General features: G+C 40.2%; 1 protein-coding gene across 4 annotated transcripts in view; it reads left to right on the top strand.

Annotated features, from left to right (window-relative positions):
* The first annotated feature begins 9,225 nt into the window (after positions 1–9,225).
* The window catches only part of Pi4k2b (phosphatidylinositol 4-kinase type 2 beta), a 36,841-nt gene continuing 20,216 nt past the window's right edge, over positions 9,226–25,850 (top strand). For 2 of the 4 annotated variants that reach the window (XM_070012381.1, XM_070012382.1), the window contains exons 1-5: positions 9,226–9,676; positions 18,860–18,996; positions 21,607–21,807; positions 22,795–22,926; positions 25,614–25,767. In XM_070012381.1, coding sequence (XP_069868482.1) covers positions 9,376–9,676; positions 18,860–18,996; positions 21,607–21,807; positions 22,795–22,926; positions 25,614–25,767 — 925 coding nt within the window. In that variant the 5' untranslated portion in view covers positions 9,226–9,375. The remainder of the gene's footprint in view (positions 9,677–18,859; positions 18,997–21,606; positions 21,808–22,794; positions 22,927–25,613; positions 25,768–25,850) is intronic. The other 2 variants (XM_070012379.1, XM_070012380.1) reach the window with 2 other exon arrangements.

The raw sequence follows: 25,850 nt of genomic DNA, 5'->3' as shown, positions 1-25,850 counted from the left end.
AAAGGAACACTGCTACTCAGTTCCTCACCCTGGGTCCAGTGAGTTAATTGAAATGAACACATGACTGCACCCAACTCATGAGCAGGACACAGTACCTTCAAGAAGATAACTCATGACTGGGTCATATTCAAAATCCTGTCTTCCTTCCCTGAGTCTCTGAGCCAACATATAGGGAGACAGCCTATAGCACAACCCACCAAATATGGCCTGATGGATTCACCATGCAGAAGTGAAAGACCCGGTCATCACTCCCTAATTTGTCCTGTGATGCTTTGCGCTTAGTTAGATACAGCTGCATTTCTCAACTCCATCTTTCTCCCGTGCTCACTGGGTAGTAAACATGAATTGCTATTAATAATAATTTTCCACTGCACGTCCAGAACAATCCATCCCGAGAAAATTGGAACTTCTTCTTTACTGAGGTCCAGTCCCATCAATTTGATGCTCATTTTATAGAAAAGCCATTGAGCAAAATTAATGTACCTAAACAAATAGAGTTTGTCCTTGTAACTGATTCAGAGGATGACAGGAAACAAAAGGGCTGCCTTAATGGCCTCCTTGGGGAAATTTATTTTCAGAACATTGAGTTATTTGCTTCTACCCTACCAGATTAGATTAAAATCTTTTTTTAAAGAGAAAGAAAGAAAAATGAAACTTAGTTGTCTGTTTTTATATAAATCATTTTGGGGATCTAGCTTCATTTACATTCGCTTACTATCCCAGTCAAATTGTGCTATGATCTCAGGGTTATTTGACTTCTTGCCATTTTCAGCTCTTTCTGTTTTCTGCACCTCGCCGCCATATGGTTTATGCTCAGCTGCTTAACACGAAGAGGAAAATCGAGTCACAGTATGTCAGAAGTCAGGGACCTTGAGCATTTACAACAAATGTTTTGTGCCATAACTTACTCCTGTACACACATTTGAACGTGTCCTTCAAAAATACATGTGTTAGAAACTTAATATTTAAATTCATATTTGGAGGTTGAGCCTTTGTGAGGTAGTAAAGATTAGATGATTTCGTCTAGTGGGGTCATCTAGTGGGACCCTTATATTGGTATTAGTGATTTTATAGGAAGAATAAGAGCAGGGTGCTCCTGTAATCCTAGCTACTCAGAAGGCTGAGATCTGAGGACCATGGCTCAAAGACAGCCTGGGAAGGAAAGTAACCACCAAAAAATTGGAACTGGAGGTGTGGCTCATGTGGTAGAGTGCCAAAGGAGCAACTAAGATTTCTTAGGGAATAAATTCTGCCTGAAGACTGCAATGTGTACTCCTGTCTGAGTTTCCTGGCCTATGAAGTTTAAACTTGACCTACCCACAATTGTATAAGCCAATATCTTAAAATAAATTGCACATATCTTTTTCTTTGTCCGTCCTGGGGCTTGAACTCTGGGCCTAGATGCTGTCCCTGAGCTCTTCAGCTCAAGGCGAGCACCCTACCACTTAAGCCACAGTGCCATTTCCAATTTTCTGGTTGTTTATTGAAGATAAGAGTCTCATGGACTTTCCTGCCTGGGCTAGCTTTGACTCATGATCCTCAGATCTCAGCCTCCTGAGTAGTTAGGATTACAGGCGTGAGCCATCTGTGCCCAGCTAAATTTTGCATATCTTGTTCTGTGTTCTTGGAGAACCTTAACTGACACAGTTCAAGTGTGGGCATACATTTACATCCGAAGATGAAGAGAAAGCCAGGGGACTGGCTTATGCTAATAAAGACCAATGTCCAGAGCCCAGAGGGATGTTTAGTTTCTCTCTGAAAGTCTGTAAATTGAGTCTGCTAAAACAAACCAGTAATAGCTGACTAAAGGAAGAAAAGGCACAAATTAAAGTCCAAATATACATGGGAGGCATATAAGATAGCAAACTCAAAAGAGCAAGAATGGAAGTAGAGATATGACTCAAGTGGTATAGCATCAGTCTTGAGTGAAAAGCTTAAGGAACAGTAATCAAGTATTGCCCCATTCAACACACACACACACACACACACACACACACACACACACACACACACACACACACACACACACACGAGAGAGAGAGAGAGAGAGAGAGAGAGAGAGAGAGAGAGAGAGAGAGAGAGAGAGAGAGAGAGAGAGAGAGAGAGAGAGAGACAGACAGACAGACAGACAGACAGACAGACAGACAGACAGACAGACAGACAGACAGACAGACAGACACAGAGAGAAAGAAGAGAGAAAGAAGAGAGAGAGAGAGAGGGGGGAGGGAGAAAGGGCAGGAGGGAGGCAGAGAGAGGGGGAGGGGGAGGGGGAGGGAGGGAGGGAGAGAGAGAGAGAGAGAGAGAGAGAGAGAGAGAGAGAGAGAGAGAGAGAGCGCCACATGGTGGAAGCTTAAATGCCTCTTTTCATAGGTGATAGGAAAGTGGAGGAGAGTCTATAGACACTTTTTTTTGTAGCCCTGTAGCTAGACTTAAATTCATGCCTTAGCCTCTTAAGGGCTGGGATTAAAGGAAAGCACCACCATGCCCAGAATCTATAGGCATTTTTGGAAGTGATTTTTTTTTTTTAAGGAAAGTGATATCTGGACTTTGATAGTGATGTTGGAGAGGAAGAAAAGTGACTGACTCAAGAAAGATTCCATTGAATCATTGGGAACATTCTATACACATTGACAAATAGTTAATGGTTTACCATGTCATTTGAAAATTTCCCATCAAGCAATAATGATTGTGACTGTACTTCTGATGTTCTCTTGTATCTAACTCATTGCCCAACAATACCAACTCTGAGATTACAAGTTGAAAATAGTACCAGCAGAGTCCAAAAGTACAATTAGGGACAAGAAACCACTGCGAAATCACTGTCAAGAGTCTCCTCAGAGTCATAAATGACCATTTCCAATAGCCAGAGTTTACTAGGAATAATGAAGTTTTCCTTTATTCTAAGGACAGCTTGAGAAAGCCCAAGCAGAAAGGGAGCCTCCTGATGAGAGTTGTAAAGGTCATTTCAGTGTAACCTGGGAATCTGTGGGTAGCCCATACAGGTATGGAGACATGGGTAAATTTAAACATTCTGTTTTTTCACCAACCCTCTTGTGGATATGATTGTCATACAGCCAGTAAGGAAGGGGCTAGGCTCATGAAGTTCAAAGCATTTTCAAGACATCTTAAATGAAGAAGCCAGGCACTGGTGGTTCATGCCTGTAATCATATGTTCTCCGGAGGCAGAGATCTAACAATTGAGGTTCAATGGGCAGAAAAGTCCATGAGACTATCCAATTAACCACTACAAAGGTGGAAGTCGGTCTGTGGCTCAAGTTATATAGCACTGGTCTTGAGTTCAAGCCACCAGCCCAAGAGTTAATGGAACACATTCAGCATGAGATAGTTTAAATTTTGAATGTGGATTTTCAACCAAGAGCTTTTGTTGTCAGAAATTTGGAATCATGGTCTTTTTCTGCATGCAGTGACATCAGTTTGGTCACCTGCATGAAGCCATTGTCTTTATGTCCTCTTTGTTGTGAAGTCTTAGGCAGTTAGGGAACTTCTGCTACCCTGAGGCTTGGTGAGGGACATCTCATCTGAGAATAAGATGCCTCCATTTTTTGCCTCAGTGACTTTCCTCTTTGCTGAATTTCTTTGAATCTTGCACTACAGTAATAAGTCATAGGTTTGAATAGACTATACGCTGAGCATGGTAAGCCTTCCTGTTGATTCATCAATATTGTGGGTAGTCTCAAAACTTCCAACACAGGTTGTCTTGTTAATATTTGAGGAGTGAATATCAATATTACCAAAGGAAAATTGTAGGGTAATAGTTTCCCCATAGTATTTCTTTATGAAACTCTTTTGATACACTTTTACTTGCTGATTCATGTGTTTATAAAACCTTTGGCAACCATACACTTACTCCCCCAACAGGCAAAAGGATCTGCTAGTGTGGCTAGCATCTGGAGGGGGGATGGTCTGGCAGGAAGTCTCCACCTTGTGGAGACTTGTGAGCCTATGATAATTCTGGATGACTAATGCCAGGACTGAACTGCAATACAAGAGAACACCCATCTTGAATCTACCAATGGTTCTTTCTTCAGAAATGTGTGCAAACAAATGTTGAATTAGAAACAGATATCAACAGGAACTGGTGGTTCACACCTAGAACCCTTACTACTCAGAAGATTAGGATCCAGAGAAGCTAGAAGCAGTCTGGGTAGAAAAGTCTTTCATCTCCAAGTAAGCAGCAAAATGTCAGGTTGGAGGCATAGTTCAAGGGGTAGAGCACCAGTCATAAACAAGCAGAACAAGAAAACTGAGCAAATGTGCAGTTTAGTTCAAATCCTGGTATAGGCAAAAAAGAAAACATAAAGAAATAAGAGAAAAGGAAAGGAAAGAGAAATAAATAAAAGAAAAAAATATACATGTTGGAAAAGCCTTCTAAAGTAACAACAGTATTTCTTGTATTTTCTTGTTAAAGGAGAATTCTTTGAGGTGTAATGATAAAGTTGGATACAGTATATTGAGGCCTGTGTTGGAGTGTTCAGAATTCATATGCATTGTAGGATGAGGTTGTGGGATTAATGACAACTTCAGTCAAGGGCTTCTAAACCTGACCTCTATTTAAAAATGTACTTCTAAAGTATCAAGAATTACTGAAGGTAGGAACTTAGAATTCAAAATTGTGACACTGACAGTGTATGTATATGTGTGTGTATATATATTTGTATATCTACTGACAGTATATGTATTTGTGAATGTATATGTATTCATTTCTGTGCCAAGAATCAAATTCAGGGCCTTACATGTGGTAAGTGGTAAAGCACAAGTGCTTTACTACATCCCCACCTGTGAGGTATTGTAAATGTTTATGTGAACTATAAGAAGTCTGCTTGGATTGATTGGTTTGATAATGAAGTCTGGCATTGCCCATTAACTTACAAATACTCACACCCTGAATAAGACAAATTTGCTATTCCAAGTTTTGACAAAAATATACACTGGAAGCTCATGATAGAAACATTTTTGAAAATAAAAAACATGATTATCAGCAAAAGGTCTATAAAAATGTTAATATTTCTATTTTCTCAGCTCCAAGTTAAAAAATAAGGTGCTTTGAAAAAGAAGAGCTGTGGTATAATTCTTAATAGTTTGGTAAGTCTTTTGTTGTTATTGTTTTTGATATGTCATTTTAAAGCCATTTTAGTAAACATCCTAGAAAACAAGAAAGCAAATGAGTCAAACAAGAGAAGGTCCCAAACGAGGTGTCTGACCATAAAAAATAATTTTCGATGCTAAAGCACTGTGAATTTTTTTAGCATGTATTTTGGAAGAAGATAAAAGATTTGAGAATTGTTGCCTTTACTAAATGTTTCCATTATCCATCTATTTATTTGGATAGATTTTCTCAGTATTTGTCTATAAAAAACAAAACTGTGAATAGAATTGATGTTGAATTCTGTCTTATCTTGATATAAGTGATATTTTTCTAGTAACTCACGAACTGAGAAAACAGGGCACTATTCATTTTACTAAGAGACGCATTTGTAATAAAACATGTCTTAGGACATTATGTTGTACTAACCACTTATGGATAAAAATCATAAATGTTGAATAAAATATAAAAACAGTTACTTGAAGACACCAGGAAACAATCAAAATCAGGCCAGCAGAAATGGGAGGGATGATTACTCTGCAAAGGATGTAAAAATGTGAGTGAAATTTCTGTATACACATTTTGCCTCTGGCACTTCCTAGTCTGCACTGTGGAAGGTAGCTGGAACCCAATCAGAAAGCTACTCTCACTTGCTTAAGGTATCAGAAGATGGAGCCCAGGTATCTCATCGCAGCTGAAAAATCAGAAGAGAAGTCCTGAAAAGGACAAATTCAGGAAGGTAAAGAGCCTCCTGATGTGCATTTACACTCTACCTAAATCCTTGCTTGACTTCTGAGCTGCTGCTACATGATGGAGATGGCAGAGTCCAGGAAAAGCAGCAGTTGGAAATTGTTGGAAATTTGAGGTGTGATTTGACTCTCTCTACTCAAGTAAACTACCTGTTAGAACAAATCAAAGCTCAGGAGAAAATGATGAGAATTTAGTGGCTCTAGAATATGACACCATGATATTCAGGATACAATAGAAAACTCATAGAAAAGCCAAATAAGTTTAATACATAATCAAAAGAAAAAGCAACAGATAGAAACTGACTCAAATGTAACTGAGATGTGAGACATTTATAGTCATTATACATATATTCAGGGAGTGAAGGAGAAAGTGTATCAATATAACAAATTAACAGATGGGAGTTCTAAGCATAGAAACAGCAATTTAAAAAAATATAACTTTATTGTTATTATTAAGGTATTGTAGAGAGAGGTTACAATTTCATAAGTCAGGTAATGAGTACATTTCTTTTTTAGACAATGTCACTCCTTCTGTTACTTTCTCCGTTTCCCTTCCAGAGCTAAAAAGTACAAGCTTTGAAATGAAAAGTTCACTGAGTAAACTTAAGAGCAGGTTGGAAGTAATCAAGAGATCAATGACCATAAAGTAGACTAGGACAAATTATAAAATCTGAAGAACAGACACTAAAAATAATTGAGAAAGTAAATAGGTAGGTATAGACCTAATGACCATAGGAATAACATATATAAGAATCTAGTAATCCAGCCACTGGTGGCTCACATGTGTAATCCTAACTACTCTGAAGGTTGAGGATCACAGTTTGAAGCCAGCACCAGCAGAAAAGTCCATGAGACTCATCTCCAATTGATCATCAGAAAACTGGACATGGAGCTGTGGCTCAAAGTGGTAGGGTGCTAACCTTGAGTGAAAAAGCCCAGAGATAGTTGTCAAGTCCTGAGTTCAAGTCCTACAACCAACAACAATGAAAAAAGAGAATCTAGCATACATATAATAGGAATCCCAAAAAGAATGGGAGAGAAAAAAATATTTGGGAGAAATATTAAAATAGTCCCTCAATTTTTTGGGAAAAAAAATCTACAGATCAAGAAGCTCAAGGAAAAACCCACGGAAGTAGAAACAAGAAATATTTGGTTAACATTAAAGAATACAGAAAAGAAGCAGAGAAAAAAAGATTAAGTACATGGAAGAAAAATTGCAAACTTGAATCACATCATTACATTAAATGTAAATGGTCTAACAGTTCCAGTTAAAAGCTAGAGATTATCATGTTAGACTCCCCCCCCTCCCACCTTTCCTCTTCCCACTCATCTGCCCCTCCTTGCCTCTACTCAGGGGAAAAAAAAACATGTTTCAGCTTCCTGGTATTCATTTTGTTAAACTATAAGTTTGTTCAAAGAAGTTATACCACTGGAATCCTCTCATGTATATATCATACATTATAAACTGGATTTTATAAATTATTACATAAATACATTTAGAGATAAGGATATACACAAATATCAATATATCTATATATAAATCATTACATATAAAGACACAAATTGTTTTCAAAGGGTGAAAAACAACTTGTCTAAAACAAACAGCAAGCCAAAGAAGAGTAAAATGATTATGTTAAGTATCAGACAAAATAAACTCCAAGTCAGGGGTATTAAAAAAGCCAAGGAATAGCAGTTAATACATTTTAAGAAGGCAAAATTATAAGGAAGGCTTAAGACCATTAAGGACATAAAAACTCTGTTTATGTACCTATTAACACAACTTTGAAATACATGAAGCAAAGAATCATTAAAGAATAGATAAATCCACACTAACAAATACAATTATAATAATCTTATCTTCGTAATAAACTGCACAAAAAATCCATAAGGATACAGATAATCCAACTAACATAGTAATACTTAACTGGATTGATTTTTTTTTTTTTTGGGTCCGGTCGTGGGGCCTGAACTCTGGGCCTGGGCGCTGTCCCTCAGCTCTTCAGCTCAAGGCGAGTGCTCTACCACTTGAGCCACAGTGCCACTTCTGGCTTTTTGCTTATGTGGTGCTGAGGAATCGAACCCAGGGCCTCAGGCACGCAAGGCAAGCGCTCTACCACTGAGCCACCTTCCCAGCCCCTGGATTGATTTTTATAGAATGAATTACTAGGTATCAACACATAACTGAAAATACATGTTCTTTCAAAGTGTACATGAAATACCGAGTTATATAACATGCTGGGCTATCAAATGAGGCTTAATACATTTTATAAGAAGTATCTTTGTATGCAACAAAAAAAGCAGAAGTAGGCTAGGAAGGTGGCTCAGTTGTAGAGGGTTTGCCTCACATGCATGAGGCCCTGGGTTCGATTCCTAAAAGCCGGAAGTGGTGCTGTGGCTCAAGTGGTAGAGCACTAGCCTTGAGCTGAAGAGCTGAAGGATACAGCCCAGGCCCAGAGTTCAGGTCCCACAACTGACAAAAAAAAATTTTTTTTTAATTAAAAAAAAAAGCAGAAGTAACACTCACTAGAAGTTTCTAAATATTTGGAAATTAAACAAGACATTAAAAAACAAGGGTCACAGAAATCATAACAGAAATTAAAATTTCTTTTGAGCTGAGTGAAAATGAAAGCACAATTTATCAAAAACAGAAGGCAGCTAAAGCAGTGCAGAGAGGGCAACTCATAGCTTTACATACATTTATAAATACATAAATATAGAAAGGTCCTCAATCTTCTCCAAGCTATCAAAAAAAAGAAAAAGAACTCAAACCCCAAATAATGAAGAGGAAAAAAGTAGTGAATTAGGAAACAGAAAATGGTTGCAAAAGGTGGCTTAGTAAAAAGATTTTAAACAGTAATAAAACCTCTAGGTAGGTGAGTTAGGAAAAAAAGGAAATACAAACTACCACTCTTAATAATGTCTGAAGCAGGACATTGGTGGCTCATGGCTGAGATCTGAGGATCACGGTTCAAAGCTAACCCAAGGAGGAAAAGCTGTGAAACGCATCTCCTCCAGAAAACTGGAAGTGTCGCTGTGGCTCAAAGTGGTAGCGCTCTAGCCTTGAGCAAAAGAGCTCAGAGACAATGCCCTGAGTTCAAATTAGAAGACTACTTAGGTTGGGGAGGCACCAATGAGGAACCCTGAGAAAAGCGTCCACCCTAGCAGGGCTTCTACCTGCTCTGGGAGCAGATGGCTGCCCCCGCCCCTTGTGACTCCGCCCGCACTGGAGCCCCGCCCAACCCAAAGCCCCGCCCCTGGGTCTCCATTTCCCCCTCCCCCCGGCGTCTGAACTCTTATGCGCATGCGCGAGTCCCAGCACCAGGTCGACTGAGGGGCGGGGCACAGCCGGCCGCGGGTGTGGCAAGCGCGCGGGGCGGGCGACCGGCCGGCCGGCCTGTGAGCGTGGTGAGGTGGCGTCCGGGCGGCCCGGCTGCTCCTCTTCCCCCGAGATGCGGAGTCCGGAACGGTCTACCTGGCCGCTCTGATCCGGCCTGAGCGCGGGCGGCGCAGGGGGGAGTCTCCATGGCGGAGTTCTGCGAGCCGGGCCGGCGGACGTCGGCGGGCGGCCGGGAGGAGGAGGACGACGAGGAACGGGAGCCGCTGCTGCCGCGCATCGCCTGGGCCGGGCCGCGGAGGGGCGCCCCGGGGAGCGCCGTGCGGCTGCTGGAGGCCGCGGGGGACGAGGGCGCGGCCGCCCTCCGCGAGGCGGGCGATGGCGACTCGCCGGCCCCGCCCGGGGACGCGTCCAGCCGCCTGTCCCGGGACTTGGGGGCGTCGGGGACCTCGACCTCCGACTGGGAGCGGAGCCGCCTCGCGTCCTCAGGTGCGACCGGCCGCCCACCTCGCGCGTGCGCGTGCGCGGCTCGGCGGCGCGCTCCGACTAAGCGCTCGCCTGGCGGGAAAGGAGTCCCCTCCCCGGGCGTGTCCCCCCCCCCCTGGGGGGGACCCCAACACTGCCCTGGGCCTGCGGGCTCCTTTCCAGCGGCTCTAGGCTGCTCCCCCTGAAGGCGGCGATTGTCACTGAACTCCGATCTTTTGGCATGCCTCCCTCCCTCCCCCCCTCCGAAAGAGTCCAAACTGAATCAAACACGGGGGTGAGGGGCGGGGGACTTAAAACAGCACCGGGACGTAAGTAGTCTGCTCAAGTTTGGACTTGAGTTCTGAATGAGGAGCTCTGCAATTATACAGTTGCCCACTAAGGAATTTGCTAGATGGATGACAGCAGGAAAAAAAAAAAAAATATATATATATATATATATACACATATATGTATATATATTTACAGGACGAAGTCTCCATTTGGCCCCGGGACACATTTCAAAGCCCATTTCTACTAAATGTTATTGTGACGTTTGCCTCCAGGGACCGAGGCCGTCGCAGTCTTGCTGGTGTCACTCTTGTGAAGTTTTTCTTTCTTGAGCTGCTTCTGTATGCTTTTTTTTTTTTAAAAGAGAAAAACAAAACTTTCCCTCTAAAGTGGACTGATTGATTGCCTGTGCAAGAGAAACTTACTGGAACGTCGTTGAAAGTTGGTGGAATGTAGGCACGGTAGTGGCAAGTTTGATCAACAGTTTTAGGCGTTCCGGAGTGAAGTTAGGTTCATTTGGTGCAAGCTGAGTATAAACAGATTTCTGGGAGTCCCAGCTAGAGATGAGATCAGCTAGTTTGTAAAAATGTTGACGATCACCTACTTCTTGTTATTAGAATGGATTCAGAGATGTCGTCCTTGGACTGACTGGCTCATGTGGTAGAGCAACAGCTGTGAGCAAAGAGATGGCGTGGACTCTGTTCCTGAAGGGTGGCTACATGTGACAGTTTAAGAAAAAAATCGCAAAAAAGGGTAGATTTTATTAATATTTATCCTGGAGTGGTTAATTATCTCTTTCCCTTCTCCCCACCATTCCCTCTCTCACATGGTCCTGATACTAGTATGCTGATTACAGTGGGTCATTTTAGTTCTAAGCAAACTTCTAGTCAAAAGTAAATACTCTAATGCAGAGACCTCCTCCTCCACTTCCCAAGCAGTCTGAAGAGAATGTGTGTAGTGTGACTATCTGTGCCCATTAGGTGAGCGAATGGATGCCATACACTGCTACACTTCAGAAAGCAAACCAACTTGGAGCCCGGGCACCAATAGGCCATATTCAATTCACTTCATTGGCGATTTGGACATAAGATTATTACATAGAAGCTAGTCTTAGGTAACAGAGATCCATATGGCTGTCTTGCTGTTTTCTACCCCAAAGTTACCCTGTCTGACTAGATTTTTAATAGAGTTTAAATTGCATTTATTGTTTGAAAGTGAGATTTTTTTCATTGATAGGCAAATAATATTAAGGCCAGAAGATAAAACGAGGATAGAGTATACTGTAGTTACAATGCAAATGGATTATTAGAGTTCTTACCTTCTTTATGATAATATTTGTTAGTTTATAAAGTTTTTTTACATTTCTTTGATTTTTCCTAACTGCAGGGTATGCTAGTTGCCTTTGATCCTAATTTTTGTTGTAAGAATTGAAAATTAACAAAACTGTAATGAATGAAACTCACTGTAATGACTTCATAGAACTTCTTAAGGGTAAGTGGTTTGCCCAGAGTCAATACCCAGGAAGTGGTAAAGCCAGAACTGAGCCTTGCTCTTCTTTTTCCATATCCTGATCTTTTTCTGTTTTGTTGTACGTCTTTGTTATGACTGTTATTTCTTGGCTGTTGTGGAAGCTTTATTTTTAAAAGGATTTTAAAATTAAATATAAAAACTGCTTGGAACATTTAAAATAGATACGTGAAAAATTTACGAGTAAAACTTTTAGTAGATTTTTAAATGTAGTTTTTAAAAATTTCTTTTTTGTCCTTTGTCATCCAATTTTCATGAAGCCACCTTTAATTCTAAGATATCTTTGAGATTGGATTCATTTATGATGCCTGTTTTGTTTATATAAACAGGCACTATACGTTCTTTAGCCAGTAGAAGAATGTTATTCTTATTTATTTTACAATAATTTTATTGTTATTAAGGTGTTATACAGAGGAGTTACTATTCCATAAGTCCGGTAGTGAGTACATTTCTTTCTTCGATCAATGTTACCTCTTCTTTCACTTTCCCCATTTTCCCCTCCCATCCCTGCCCACAAGTTACATAGGTCATTTTCAACAGTGTATGCTGCATACCATGATTGCATTTGTTCACCCTTCCTCCTGTTATCCTTATTTTTAATAAGTCAGTTGGCAGATTCCAGAAATAGAGTAAACCATAGCATTAGTTGTTAGGTCTATGTCAAAGATGAAAGGTTGAAGCATTTCTTTTACTAGTTATTTTAATCAGTGAGTCAGTAATAACGATGATAATAGCTATTGCTTAGCAGCTGGGTGTCTGGGCATAGTTCTGTGCATGTCACAATATTCATAACTAACCTGATGAAATTGGTACTGTTTCATTCTCCTTTAAGAAAGCAAGGAGATGGGCTGGGAAGGTGGCTCAGTGGTAGAGCGCTTGCTTTGCATGCATGAAGCCCTGGGTTCGATTCCTCAGCACTACATAAAAAAGCCAGAAGTGGTGCTGTGGCTCAAGTGGTTGAGCGCTAGCCTTGAGCTGAAGAGCTGAGGGACAGCACCCAGGCCCAGAGTTCAGGCTCCGCAACCGGAGCCCCCCCCCCAAAAAAAAAAAAAAAAAGAAAAAGAAAAAGCAAAGAGACTAAAGGGGTTTCTCCAAGGTCCCAGTTCCTTGAACAAATAGAAATACCTCACAGAGAACAGTAAGAATTCACGAAGATCAATCACAGTCAAAAAGAAGGTGTATTTATAAGTCACAATCATGATAGATGTACAAACAAGATTATTTAAAAAATAAGGAGCAAAGGTGAACAGGAGAAGTAATGAACTGAGGAAGGTGGAGACTGGAATATTAGTAGACAAAAGTGTACATTAGACTTGATATAGGCAGCTCACAATTTTAAGATTACTGAATAGAACTAGGCATGGTGACACATGTAATCCCAGTACTCAGAAGGCTGAGAGGCAGAGCCAGGCACTGTGACACATATGTGTTATCTCAACACTCAGGAAGCTGAGAGGCTGAAGACTTGTGAGTTCTAGGCAGCCTGAGCTACTGAGCAAGCCAGCCTGGACAACATACTGAGGTTTAATCTCAAAAAATAAAACAATACAAGATTACTGAATAGCTAACATGAGAGGAAACAATTACTGTGTTCATGAAATTAAAACGAAGTATTTGAATCAAAATAGAACCGAGAAAGGATAACCTGTCACACATTCTCTTAGAGAAGTGACTGTGCTGAACGTTAACTTTGTAATAAAAGTGATTGATTCCTTAGGGCTAGGGCTTACAACTTCCCTGAAGCATATTTCAGTAGAGGAAATTCTAATCGCTGATGTTAGCAGTATTGCTTAATGTAGGTTCAAGACCTTGCCAGTCTGATTTAATTTAGAGGAAGGTTTAGAAGAATAGATAGATGCTCCTTTTGTCTTGATAATCCACTATAACTGAGCTTCTGAAAGTAAGCAACTAGTTGTTGATCATTCCTGAAATAGTGCTTATAATACAGCTTTGTTTTCCCATTTATTAAATAAACCCATCATTAAATAATTGAGTAACTGCCAGTAGAAATTAAGACTTGGAAGAAGCAGTGGGGGCCTGTGGTTGCCATCCCTATAGTTTAAAACAAACAATTTCACATCTAGGTAGGAAAGACACATAAGTATAGGAGCATTGGGGTTGAGGCTAGCCCCAATTTTAAGGGCAAGCCATGATCTGAAAAATAACTAATTCTAAAAGAGGACTTCAGGTGTGGCTCAAATGGGGCCTGAATTCAAATGCTCCTACCACTTCTAAAAAGTAAACAGTGCTAGCAGACTGTTGTATGTGTGCTCTGAAGGCAAAGCTGAGCCCAAGGATGTCTAGAGCGCTGTTCCCTAAATGTAGAAGCTGGGGAGGTTTAGCAGGGAAGTGGCCTGAAGGCCACCTGAAAGCTGAATAGCATCAGCGCCCCTCAGGCAAGGATCAGTTCACTCCACTTGTCCACTTATTCTTTTTTCTAGAAAATATTCTAATTAGTAGGTGAGATGCAGTTTTATTCTTAAGGGAGGAAGGATTCATTTACTTTCTTGAAAATGAAAACTTGGTAAGTTTCCATGTATACCTATACTCATTTAAATATAAAAGGTAATACAGTGGCTCTTACCTGTTCAATTTCTGCTTTCCAGAGAAGTAGGAGGAACACTTAATGTGTGGTCCAGGGAGTAGTTTGTTGATTCTTTTCTTTCTTCTCTCCTTTTTTTTAGGATAGAATTCTGGTATGTTGCCTGGGCTGGCCTTGCACTTAAGATCTTCCTGTCTCTGCCTTCCAGGTGCTGGGATCACAGGCATAGCCACCACTCCTGGCAGTTTACAAATGAATTCCAGGCACATGGGTTACATCAGAAACGAAACAAAAAGAACTCTGCCCTCCTGGAACTTAGATCATTCTGTTGTAGAATTGTAACTGTGAATGAGTAAGAATTAGCCATGGGAAGAAAGCTTGAAATGGCAAGGGAAGATTCAGAGCTTGGCCAGCTTATGAAAAGTAGGGAACCTGAATATGCTGGAACTTGGCTAGAATGGCATTATCTCTTGTCAAAGGTGACTCAAAGGAAATGTACCAAGGGAAAATTGAGGTTCTCCTTAGAAAAGAATTTTGAGGATTTTCTGACACCGACAAATCAAAACACTATAATTTATTCCTTAAAAGTAAGACCATAATACCAATAGGAAAAAACATTAAAGCAGGCTAGAGGAGAGTAGCTCAGAGGCACAGTGCTTGTTTAGCATGTGCAAGTCTCTGGGTTCGACTCCCAGTACTGCAAAAACAAAATGTAACTCACTATATCCTCAGCTATTAAAAACCAGATGACAGCAACAAGCCATCAGACCATCCATAGCACATCTCACCCAGTGTAATATCTGGGGGTCCTCCCACCAAGTTAAACTCATCATCCAAGTACATTCTTATAAACAGAATGCAGAACTATAGTATGTAATAGTAATGGATTGTATAAGGAAATATCCACTAAAAACCCATTGCTTTGATTTTAGAATAGTTAATATTATGTAATTTTTCTTTTTCTTTTTTTGTGTACCAGAACTAGGGCTTAAACTACTCAGGGCCTCACCATCTGGCTTGGGATTTTCCCTCAAGGCAGACATTCTACCACTTGAGTTATAGCTCCACTTCCTAGCCTTTTTTTTTTTTTCTAACAGTAATGAGATAATTGGACCCATTATTTTTAAGTACCTTTGTGGACTGATATGGTGAACCAGACCATCTTCAAGTAAAAGAATACAACTTTTCCTATGGGAAGGATACTGTGTCACCAGAGGGCTGAGGACATCCAGTATTATTTGACAGCAGTGCTCTCTGATTGGTCTGGTTTGGGTTGAAGCAGATTTACTAAGTTTTCAGAGAATGGTTATTGAAAGCAACAGAGCAGAGCTATATTATCCTTGAAAATAGCCTATAAAGCCAATTCAGTAATGTTAAATAGAAACAAACATAAAGGCCTTCATGTAGTAGAAATCCAGTTCAGAGTAGGAGAGACCATGAGTGTTCTAAGAGCTTAGATGTTGTAATAGAAACCAGGGTTGTAAAGGTGGCTCAGTGGTAGAGTGCTTGCCTTGCAGGTATGAGGCCCTGGGTTCGATTCCTCAGCACCACATAAGCTGAAAAAGCCAGAAAGTAGTGGTATGGTTCAAGTGGTAGAGTGCTACTCAGCTGAAGAGCTGAGGGACAGCACCCAGGCCCAGAGTTCAGGCCCCACAATGGACCAAAAAACAACAAAACAAAACAAAAAAACCCAGTGCTCACAGGACTCCTAATAACTAAAGCAGCCTTAGAGAGCTGTCTCTTATGGTTTGACATCAAGACTGAGGGTCCTCTATTCTCCTAATAGGTTACTTGGCTCTACTGGGACTTTGATCTACTGAGGCGTGAAGTAGACAGATAACTAGGATGCTGAAAGTCCCCCAACCCACTTCTCTAGGACAGGAGGTGGAGGGTGGAGGACATATGGGAAACAGGAATGGTCTTTATGTGTGTAGAGGGTTGTCACTGAACAGGATATATAGATTTTGGTTTGCTCTGCACGGCATGTCCAGGATGGAGGGTGAAACTGCAGGAGACTTACTTCATTCTGGAGAAGAAAGATTGTGTTTGTTTTTAAGCACACAAGAAGGAACATTAAAAAGATGTAGGAGCCGGGCGCTGGTGGCTCACGCCTGTAATCCTAGCTACTCAGGAGGCTGAGATCTGAGGATCGCGGTTCAAAGCCAGCCCGGGCAAGAAAGACCATGAGACTCCTATCTCCAATAAACCACCAGAAAACCGGAAGTGGCGCTGTAGCTCAAGTGGTAGAGCGCTCGCCTTGAGCTGAAGAGCTGAGGGACAGCGCCCAGGCCCAGAGTTCAAGCCCCACGACCGACAAAAAAAAAAAAAAAAAAAAAAAAAAAAAAAAAAAGATGTAGGGATCACTCTAAAAATATTTGCGCACTAGTCCAACGACTACTTGCTAGTAATATATTACAGAAAGTGCACTAGTACTGGGAACAAGGTTGAAATAACTTCAACTTTAAGGCAGGCACTGGTGGCTTACACCTGTAATCCTAGCTACTGAGGATAGCAATTCTAAGCCAGCTCAGGCAGTAAAGTCTGTGAGACTGTTGTCTCTAATAAACTACTCATACTCAGAAAAAGCCAGAAGTGGTATGTGGCTCAAATGGTAGAACACTAGCCTTGAGTAAAAGGAGGTTCAAGCCCCAGGGCTGGCAAAAATAAAAACAAAAAAACTCTTCAAATTTGTTCTGTTGTTGAGAGCCTAAGAGCCTAGAGGGGTGTACAGCCCTATAATCCCAGCACTCAGGAGGATGGTGAGTTTAGGGCCAGCCTGGGCAATTAGTGAAACCCTGCTTACAATCCCTGAGCTGGAAGAATCATGGGACTGATTTGACTAATGACAGTGGTTACTGGTACTTACGTTTATTCAGATACTTTGTTAAATGCCCACTCTTCCAAGTCAACAGGAAAAAGTTTCATCCTTCTTGAGAGTTTTAAGGGATAATTTTCACTGAGCATATCAATTGAAGTAACTAAAACACTTGGATTATTTACTCTAAATATACCTAATAGCTTTTTTTTTTCAGCACCAGCTTTCAAAACTAAGTATATACAAGTTTTATTTTTAGCCAGGCACCAGTGGCTCATATCTGTTGTTCAGAAGGCTGAGAGATCTAAGGATCGAGGTTTGAAGCCATAGACAAATAAATCCAAGAGACTCTTTATTTCCAGCGAACCAGCAATAACCAGGAAGTGGAGGCATGACTCAAGGGGTAGAGCACCACCTTCAGTGAAAAAGCTAAAAAAGAATGTGAGACACTCAGTTCAAGTCCCAGCACCCCTTCCAACAGTGTTTCTGTCTGATTAAGGAAAGTTGATTATGTTTTGGGTTTTCATAGTCATGCACCTTAAGTCTTAAAATACCTTCCAAATGCAAATGTAAGTAGCTTTTGGTTGGTCTCCCTACCTTTTTAATGCTTATACTTCATTCAGCAAGTGTTTATTGAGTGCTTATTTTATTCCGGGACTTGTGTAAGTTCCAGGAAGACAGCAGTGAAAGAAATCCTTGTCTTTTTATCCTTCTGAAATTACCTAAGTTACACAGTACATTAGGAGATAAGGGCTAAGTAGAAAAATCAAATGGTGGCTGGCTAGTGCCAATTGGGTAAGGTTTTTAGTGGATATCAAGACTTGGACTTTGAGTGATGTGGGAAAGCCTTGGGCTGTGTGGTACAAAGGCATATCGTGATATGTCATGTGTTTTAAGGGATTACCACAGCTTCTTTATTGAGTATAGAGAGGCATGGGTGAAAGGGAAACCTATAGAGAGGGGGATAGAGTCTCAGAATACTTTTAAATATCTTTCATTAAGGAGAGCCCCCACAACCTGATGGTGGTTTGAAAGGGTGGTGTGTAGTGTGATGCTACTGATGAGTCTTAGATCTGGAGTTTAAGCAACTGTAAAAATTTGAGGTTCCAGCAGCAGGATTAAGGCCAGATGAGCCTTCAGGTGGGTGGTAAGGGTGAGAAATTGACTTGGGGTAGTAACATTTGAGTGTCTACTAACATCCAAGTGCAGATGTTGAATGCAGTAGGTGGAGCTCAGAGTAGAAGTCCAGGCTTGAGAAAAAGTCTGGTTGAAATTAGGGAGGAAGAGTATGAATTGGACCACAGTCAAATAATGGGTCAGTGTCGTGATCCTGGCAGTGGTGGTAATTTTTTCTGATTGTTTTTCAACTAGATCATCTGCTGAAAGAGAGTAGGAGAGGAAGTGTACAGAATTTAGAGAGAGAGAAATTGGTTTATGTTTGGTTCCCTGTCGAGTTCAGCTGCCCCCACAAAGGCATAGAATGGATGGTTTAACCAGAATTGGGGTTTTCCCAGGTGATCCTGGAGAAGTAGGGAGGGACTTCACCCTGATAGGACTCAATTTAAGCTGGCAGGGGTAGCATGAAGAGTTGAAGTTCCAGGGCACCTTGGAGGTTCTTGGGGGGTGGAGAGGCTTGGGACTGTTTGCCACAGGTGCTCCTCTGGTCACAGGAGGTGCTTCATATTGCAAGTCTGAACAGACTACAGATGCTGGTAGTCAGAGGCAAGACTGGAGTTAGAGCTGAAGTAGAATGGAGGACAGAATCTTTGGAGAAGAGTTGTCAAAGGATTGTTTTCAAAGAAATGAGGTGTTATATATTTTCTTCACGTAATTGTAAAGTTTCTTTCCCATGTCATTATTTGGGACTTGATGGAGAGTGGGATTGGGTCAGTCAAGAAAATCAAAGCAGCCCATATAATCCTTGATTATCTTTTTCCATACTTAAATGCCTGAAAGCCAATAATCTAATCCATACATACCGGTCTTTATCATGTATCATGAGCTGATCTTAATGCAGTTACTTCTGCTATTTCAGAGATGAATTCATTCTTGGATGATCCAGAATTTGCTGATATTGTACTGAGAGCAGAGCAAGCAATTGAAATTGGAGTTTTTCCAGAAAGAATCACTCAAGGGTCAAGTGGAAGTTACTTTGTGAAGGATCCTAAGAGGGTGAGAATTTCCTAGACCTATGATATATTGCACAATTTTGGAAAACACCATTTTAAATGTAAAATCATTATGAGTGTCCCAAGATATCTTCCTATTAAATCTACACCTTTTCTTCCAAAATAAAGAGCAGGGTTTTTTTGTTTTGTTTTGTTTTTGTTTTTTTCTAAAGCACTACATTAGAGGAATAGAGCCAACCATTTTAATTTGTAGTTTGCTGTTGTGATATAATTATATTTGGTTTTAAACACTTAAGTAATACCTGTATTTACTTCTATATTTGTTAAGCATAAATTCATAAATCCTAACCACATAGGAGTACAGTGGAAATTTGATGAACATTAAAAACCTGCCTAATGCCATTTCCAAATGCTTAATATTTTTTTCAAAGATATATATATATATATATATATATATATATTTTTTTTTTTTTTTTTTTTTTTTTTTTTTTTTTTGGTCGGTCATGGGGCTTGAACTCTGGGCCTGGGCACTGTCCCTCAGCTCTTCAGCTCAAGGCGAGTGCTCTACCACTTGAGCTACAGCGCCACTTCCGGTTTTCTGGTGATTTATTGGAGATAGGAGTCTCACGGTCTTTCCTGCCCGGGCTGGCTTTGAACCACGATCCTCAGATCTCAGCCTCCTGAGTAGCTAGGATTACAGGCGTGAGCCACCAGCGCCCAGCTTCAAAGATATATTTTTCCCTAGGAATATTCTCCCTCCCATTATGCCAACGGTGGGAGGCTAGGCTACTGTTTGAAGACACTGGAATGCAATAAAAGAGAAGGAAAATACAAAAGAAGGAAAATACAATTCTGGAGGAGAAAAGAGAAGTTGATGTAGCACTTTCTTCATTTAAACTAAAAAATTTTAAAACTTGATCCTTTCTTTTCTAAAAGCTTTCTCCATGATATATAAGCAGTTCTTTTTACATCCAAAATTTTTTGAGCAAAGACTGAAATTTATTTTAAAAGTGATTTTAAAGCCTACTACTTGTTTGAGGTGTATATATTTGCAGATGCCTGGGTGCACATCCCAGATTCTCAGCAGGCTGAGACAGGAAGATCACTTGAGCTCATAAGTTGGAGACTTACCTAGCAACGTAGTGAAGCACCATCTCAACTTTAAGAAAGGAGGGAGGGTCAGTGAAATGCCTTTAAAAAAAATGTAGTAATCTAAGACAAGAAAACTATACTTAACTCTGGTTAGAGTTAAAAGGTGTGGGGTCACAGGTTAAATGGCCTGAGTCTTGCCCTCACTCTATAACTTTGTCAGCAATTTGAAAAACCAATGATCAAAAAGGTTGGTTTTTTGTTTTTTGTTTTTTTTTTGTTTTTGTTTTTTTTGCCAGTCTTGGGGCTTGAACTCAGGGCCTGAGCACTGTCCCTGAGCTTCTTTTTTGCTCAAGGCTAGCATTCTATCACTTGAGCCACAACACCACTTTTGGCTTTTTCTGTGTCTGTGGTACTGAGGAATTGAACCCAGGACTTCATGCATGCTAGGCAAGTACTCTAGCACTAAGCCATATTCCCAGCTCCGAGAATGGTTCTTAAAGCTGGGCACCAGTGGCTCATGCCTATAATACTAACTACTTAGGAAGGAGGCTGATATCTGAGGATTGAGGTTCAAAGCCAAATTGGGCAGGAAAGTCTGTGAGCTTGTCATCTTTAATTGAACACCAAAAACAAAACAAAACAACAGAAATGGAGCTGTTGCTCAAGCAGTAAAGCATTAGCTTTGAGCAAAAATCAGTGACAGTACCCAAGCCCCAGGACTGGCATTACAAAAAAAAGAAAAAAAAATTCTTGATTTTCAATTGCTACTTAACATTAAATGTGACATGTGACTGGAAGTAAATACAAGACTTGAGGATTGTGTTGAAATGTGGAGGGGGAAGGCAATAGAAAATTATGAGAATGTATTTTGTGGCTTATTGTCCATATATATATATAAGCGCCTAATAAGATCTCTACTCTTTAAGATTTTTTTTACCTTTCATTATCTTTAAATAGTTGTACAGAGGTGTTTGTTTCAGTTGAACTTGTCAATTTTTGTACAATACATCTTGATTTTTTAAATTATATTTTTACTTAAGTAGTTGTACAAAGGAGTTACTATTCAACAAATGACTTTATAAATACAATGCATCTTGATCTAAGTCACCCTATTAAAGACTTAGTTGTACAAGGGGGGTTTCCTTTGGGCACTTCTATACATGTATACAGTACCACACCAACCTCATCGCATCTATCACTCTTCTTATTCTCTCCTTAAAACAATTTACATAAGTTTCATTGTTTACCTGCCTCCCCAATATTGGGGCTTGAACTCACGGTCTCACTAGCTTTTTTTGTGCGCAGCTGGCACTCTACCACTTGAGACATGCTTCTACTTCTGGCTTTTGCTGGAACTAAGGATCTCTACTCCATCTCCCCAGGGTGGCTCTGAATTGTGATTCTCAGATCTCAACCTCCTGATGTTCTATTTCTGTACATGCATATAAACTACCACAACCGCATTTACCCTCTCCTCACCCTCCCCACTGATACCCATCCTCAGAAAAGCCTGTTTTATTTTCCTCTCATTCATTAAGATTTCCATTCTTCTCCTCTATAGAAAATTATTGGTGTGTTTAAGCCCAAATCAGAAGAACCTTATGGACAACTGAATCCAAAATGGACCAAGTATGTTCATAAGGTCTGCTGCCCTTGCTGCTTCGGCAGAGGCTGCCTGCTTCCTAACCAGGGTTACCTTTCAGAAGCTGGTGCCTCCCTGGTGGATGAAAAGCTTCACCTGGGCATTGTCCCTAAAACAAAGGTAACAGAATATTTGTTTTCAATCTAGCACCTATAGCTACTCTGTGGATATTTGAATGACATTGACTCTGATAGAGCTTGAAGTTAAGTCTCTTTTGGTTACCCAACTATCATGATCAACTAGTTCCTTGTTCCTGTCTCCTATTTTTTTTTTTTTTTGGCTCAGTCAGGGGCTTGAACTCTGTCTCTTAGTTCTTCAGCTCAAGGTGAGTACTTTACCACTTGAGCCACAGTGCCACTTCCTGTTTTCTGATGGTTTATTGGAGATAAGAATTTCAAGGACTTTCCTGCCCAGGCTGGCTTAGAACTATGATTCTCAGATCTCAGCTTCCTGAGTAGCTAGGATTACAGGTACTACTGGTAGCCGGCTCTGTCTCCTAATCTTGTGCGGGTCTATGTGGGTAACAAAAGAGGAGCAAGGACTAATATTTAGACGTCAGAAAAGTAGTGCATGGTGATGCGCACCTGTAGCCATCCCAACAGAAAGTGGAAGAGGGAGGATCATGACTGTTGAGACAAGCCTAGACTACGTAGCAAGACCCTGTTAAAAACAAACAAAATTAAGAAACAAAAATAGCAGAAAAGCCTTTGGACCTCTATGTAGAGATAACTAATGTGCCTACAGTAGTGCTATTGTTTTCTTGTATATATTTTTACCTGAAGCCTTCCTCAAAAGGTTCATTCTTAATTCTATATGACAAGGCTTTTGTTTGTTTTGTTTTGTTTTTCCCTACCGAAAAATTTTAGGCTGCTTTTATACCTCTTTCAAAAGAAATAATGTCCTTTCAACATGACCTTTCTGTTTTAAATTCTCTGGTACTTTTATCAGAGTGTTAAACTTTAAACATGAGCGAAATTTGGTGGTACTATAATATATATATATATATATATATATGTATGTGTATATATATATGAATGTATGTGTATGTATGTATATATATATATATAAAATGCAAGTTGTAATCACTTTTTTCTAAACTGTTTCTAGGTGGTTTGGCTTGTTAGTGAGACCTTTAACTACAGTGCAATTGACCGGGCAAAATCAAGAGGCAAAAAGTATGCCTTAGAGAAAGTGCCAAAAGTAGGTAGAAAGTTCCATCGGATTGGACTCCCTCCTAAGGTAAGTGTCTTTGGTAAACTTCACTCAGATGTATCCAGGAAGTCTTTAGATCTGGGGAACAGGCCTTATATCCTACTGTTGGCTGTGGGTATAACAGAAAAGGGTTACTTTTCCAAAGCTGGTGCCTCTCTGAGCATCTTACAAGAAATAAGCAGTTTCAGTACAGTCTGAGAGCACTGAAATTCAGGGAGCTCTCAGAGGTTAGAAGAGAGGTACCTGGGCGAAAGTCGTGGTAAAGCTCTTGTCTAACATGCCAAGGCCTTGGGTTCAATCCTGGCCACTGCGGAAAGGGACAGGAAAAAGAAGGTGGATGGAGGCTGAGTTAGTGTAAGTTGGAAAAATGTTGGTTGCTCTATTTATGAAATAATGTCTACAAGTCTTGTCTAGAATCAGGTCTAGGTTCCAGTGTCTTAGTTCCAGACTCTTAGTTCTGAGACCTCAGGTTGTGCCACACACTACATGGTAAATCTTGTTTATTCTTTACACTTCTAGAAAACCAGAAGGATTACTAGTGGCAATCTAAGCAAGGGTGGATGGGCTAATGGGAAAAGATTAGAGAATTGTTTAATCTGACTTATGGTGGTTTTGTTGCTACAGAAGTACCTATACAAGAGAATTTGAACTTGACTTTGTGTTTTATTTATTTTGTTTCTTAAAATTGTACTCTGTTTCTTTTTTTTTCTCGAAAGTGTTGAGAGGTTTTGGGACAGTGCTAGGGTTTGAATTTAGGGCTTTGTGCTTGCTAAGTAGATGCCCTCTGCTTGCCCATGTTCTCATCCCCTTTTTTTTTTTTTTTTTTTTTTTTTGGTTGGTCGTGGGGCTTGAACTCTAGGCTTGGGTGCTGTCCCTGCACTCTTCAGCTCAAGTTGAGCACTGTACTGCTTGAGCTACAGCGCCCTTCCGGTTTTCTAGTGGTTTATTGAAGATAAGAGTCTCACTCACTTTCCTGCCAGTGCTGGCTTTGTACCACGATTCTCAGATATCAGCCTCCTGAGTAGCTAGGATTACAGGCGTGAGCCACCAGCGCCCAGCTTCATCCCATTTTTCTTCAGGTTATTTTCCAGATAATCTTGAGGTCTTTTTCCCAGGCTGGCCTCAGTTTGCAATTTTCCTACTGATACCTCCCACCTAGCTGAGATTATAGAAGTATTACCACATCTGGTTTGCTCTGTTGAAATGAAGTTGCCTTCATCTTTTTTTTTTTTTTTGCCCCAGTTAAGTTCCATCCAGGATCCCTACTTAAACCACTGCACCTGACCTAGGGAGGAAGTTTTGGAAATTTTTCTAAGACCTGTTTTTCCTTGGACAAGCTGAAATAAGTGTGGCTGGAGGAAGCTATTCTGTACTTGCAGCTGCTAGTACTTAACTATAAATGCCTTGAAGGAAACTTTTTTTTTTTTGGTCAGTCAGTGGGGCTTGAACTCTGGGCTTGGGCACTATCCCTCAGCTCTTCAGCTCAAGGCAAGTGCTCTGCCACTTGAGCCACAGTGCCACTTCTGGTTTTCTAGTGGTTTATTGGAGATAAGGGTTTCACGGAGTTTCCTGCCCAGGCTGGCTTTGAACTGCGATCCTCAGATCTCAGCCTCCTGAGTAGCTATGATTACAGGTGTGAGCCACCAGCGCCCAGCTTGGAAACTTTTAATTGTTAAAGATCTCATGGCAACAAGAACGTTAAAAGTTCGCATAACCTAGCAAATACAAGGCTCTTGAGTTTGAATCCCAGGACCACAAAAAAAAAATTAGGGCCTACAAGGAATAGATTTTCTTTGTGATAATTTGTTTGTTGCACACAGTAGATTACTCTTTACCTATGTGTCATGTGCTCTTGAGATTCCTATTTCTTCATCAATATTTAATGTTAACTTGTAATTTTAAAAATAAAATGCCTTTCAGATGGACATATATTCAATGAAAGAACTTTTTTTAAGGTCTATATAAAAGTTATGATAGGGGTGAGGAGTGGAGAAGGTGGGGGAGGGAAGAGGTAGCAGAAAAAGGAGGGGGTTAGGATGTAACTGTAACCTCTCTGTACAGCATCTTTACAATACAATAAAATTTTTAAAAAGTTACGATTAACTGCTTAATTCTTAAAAAAAAAACCTATGATAGACCTTTTAAAATTTACCTAGTCTTATTTTTGTGTGTATATATGCCTGGACTGGGGCTTGAACTCATGGCTTGGGTGCTATCCCTTAGCTTTTTTGCTCAAGTCTGGCTCTTTACCACTTGAGCCACAGCTCCATTTCCCATTCTGTTTTTGTTTTTGTTTTTTTTTTAAATAAAATTGATGCTGCAAAAGAAGCATGAAATGTTGCTTCAGGAAGATTTAAAAAAAAAGCCAGGACAGCTATATAGCTATACAATTTGGTCTTCACAATTCATTTTAACAAATATTTTTGAAAGCAGCATTCTTGCCAAGAGTCACCTTGAGGTCACATGCTTCTCTTCTTTAATTATGCTAAAGTACTGCAGTGCTTCTTCAGAATCTGGAGAGCATATGTGTTCTTGTGATTATTTTAAAATTAGTGTATAAAAATAGTTTTGTTGGTAAATGTGGTTTATCTGTATTAGTGTTAATTTACTGTGTTGATGTAAAATATTATGTCAGTACTGCTGAGAAAGTTTTAAACATTTTAACCCCTTTGTTCTTATACTTTCTTTTCTAACTATAGTTCTTAAAATTATAGATTGGTTCCTTTCAGTTATTTGTTGAAGGTTACAAGGAGGCTGAATATTGGCTTAGGAAGTTTGAAGCTGATCCTTTGCCTGAGAATATTAGAAAACAATTTCAGTCACAATTTGAAAGATTAGTTATTTTGGATTACATCATCAGAAATACAGGTATTGAAGTTCTCTCATTTGTTCATCCACTCTTATTAGCTTTCAAACTGAATTCTTGTTATTGAAATCAAAGTCATACAATG

The sequence above is a fragment of the Dipodomys merriami genome, unplaced genomic scaffold (assembly GCF_024711535.1).
Source record: "Dipodomys merriami isolate MVZ:Mamm:240054 unplaced genomic scaffold, mDipMer1.0.p SCAF_9, whole genome shotgun sequence".
Classification (NCBI taxonomy): Eukaryota; Metazoa; Chordata; class Mammalia; order Rodentia; family Heteromyidae; genus Dipodomys; species Dipodomys merriami.
Note: the sequence above shows the minus strand (reverse complement) of the source record. Positions and strands in the feature narration are given on the sequence as shown.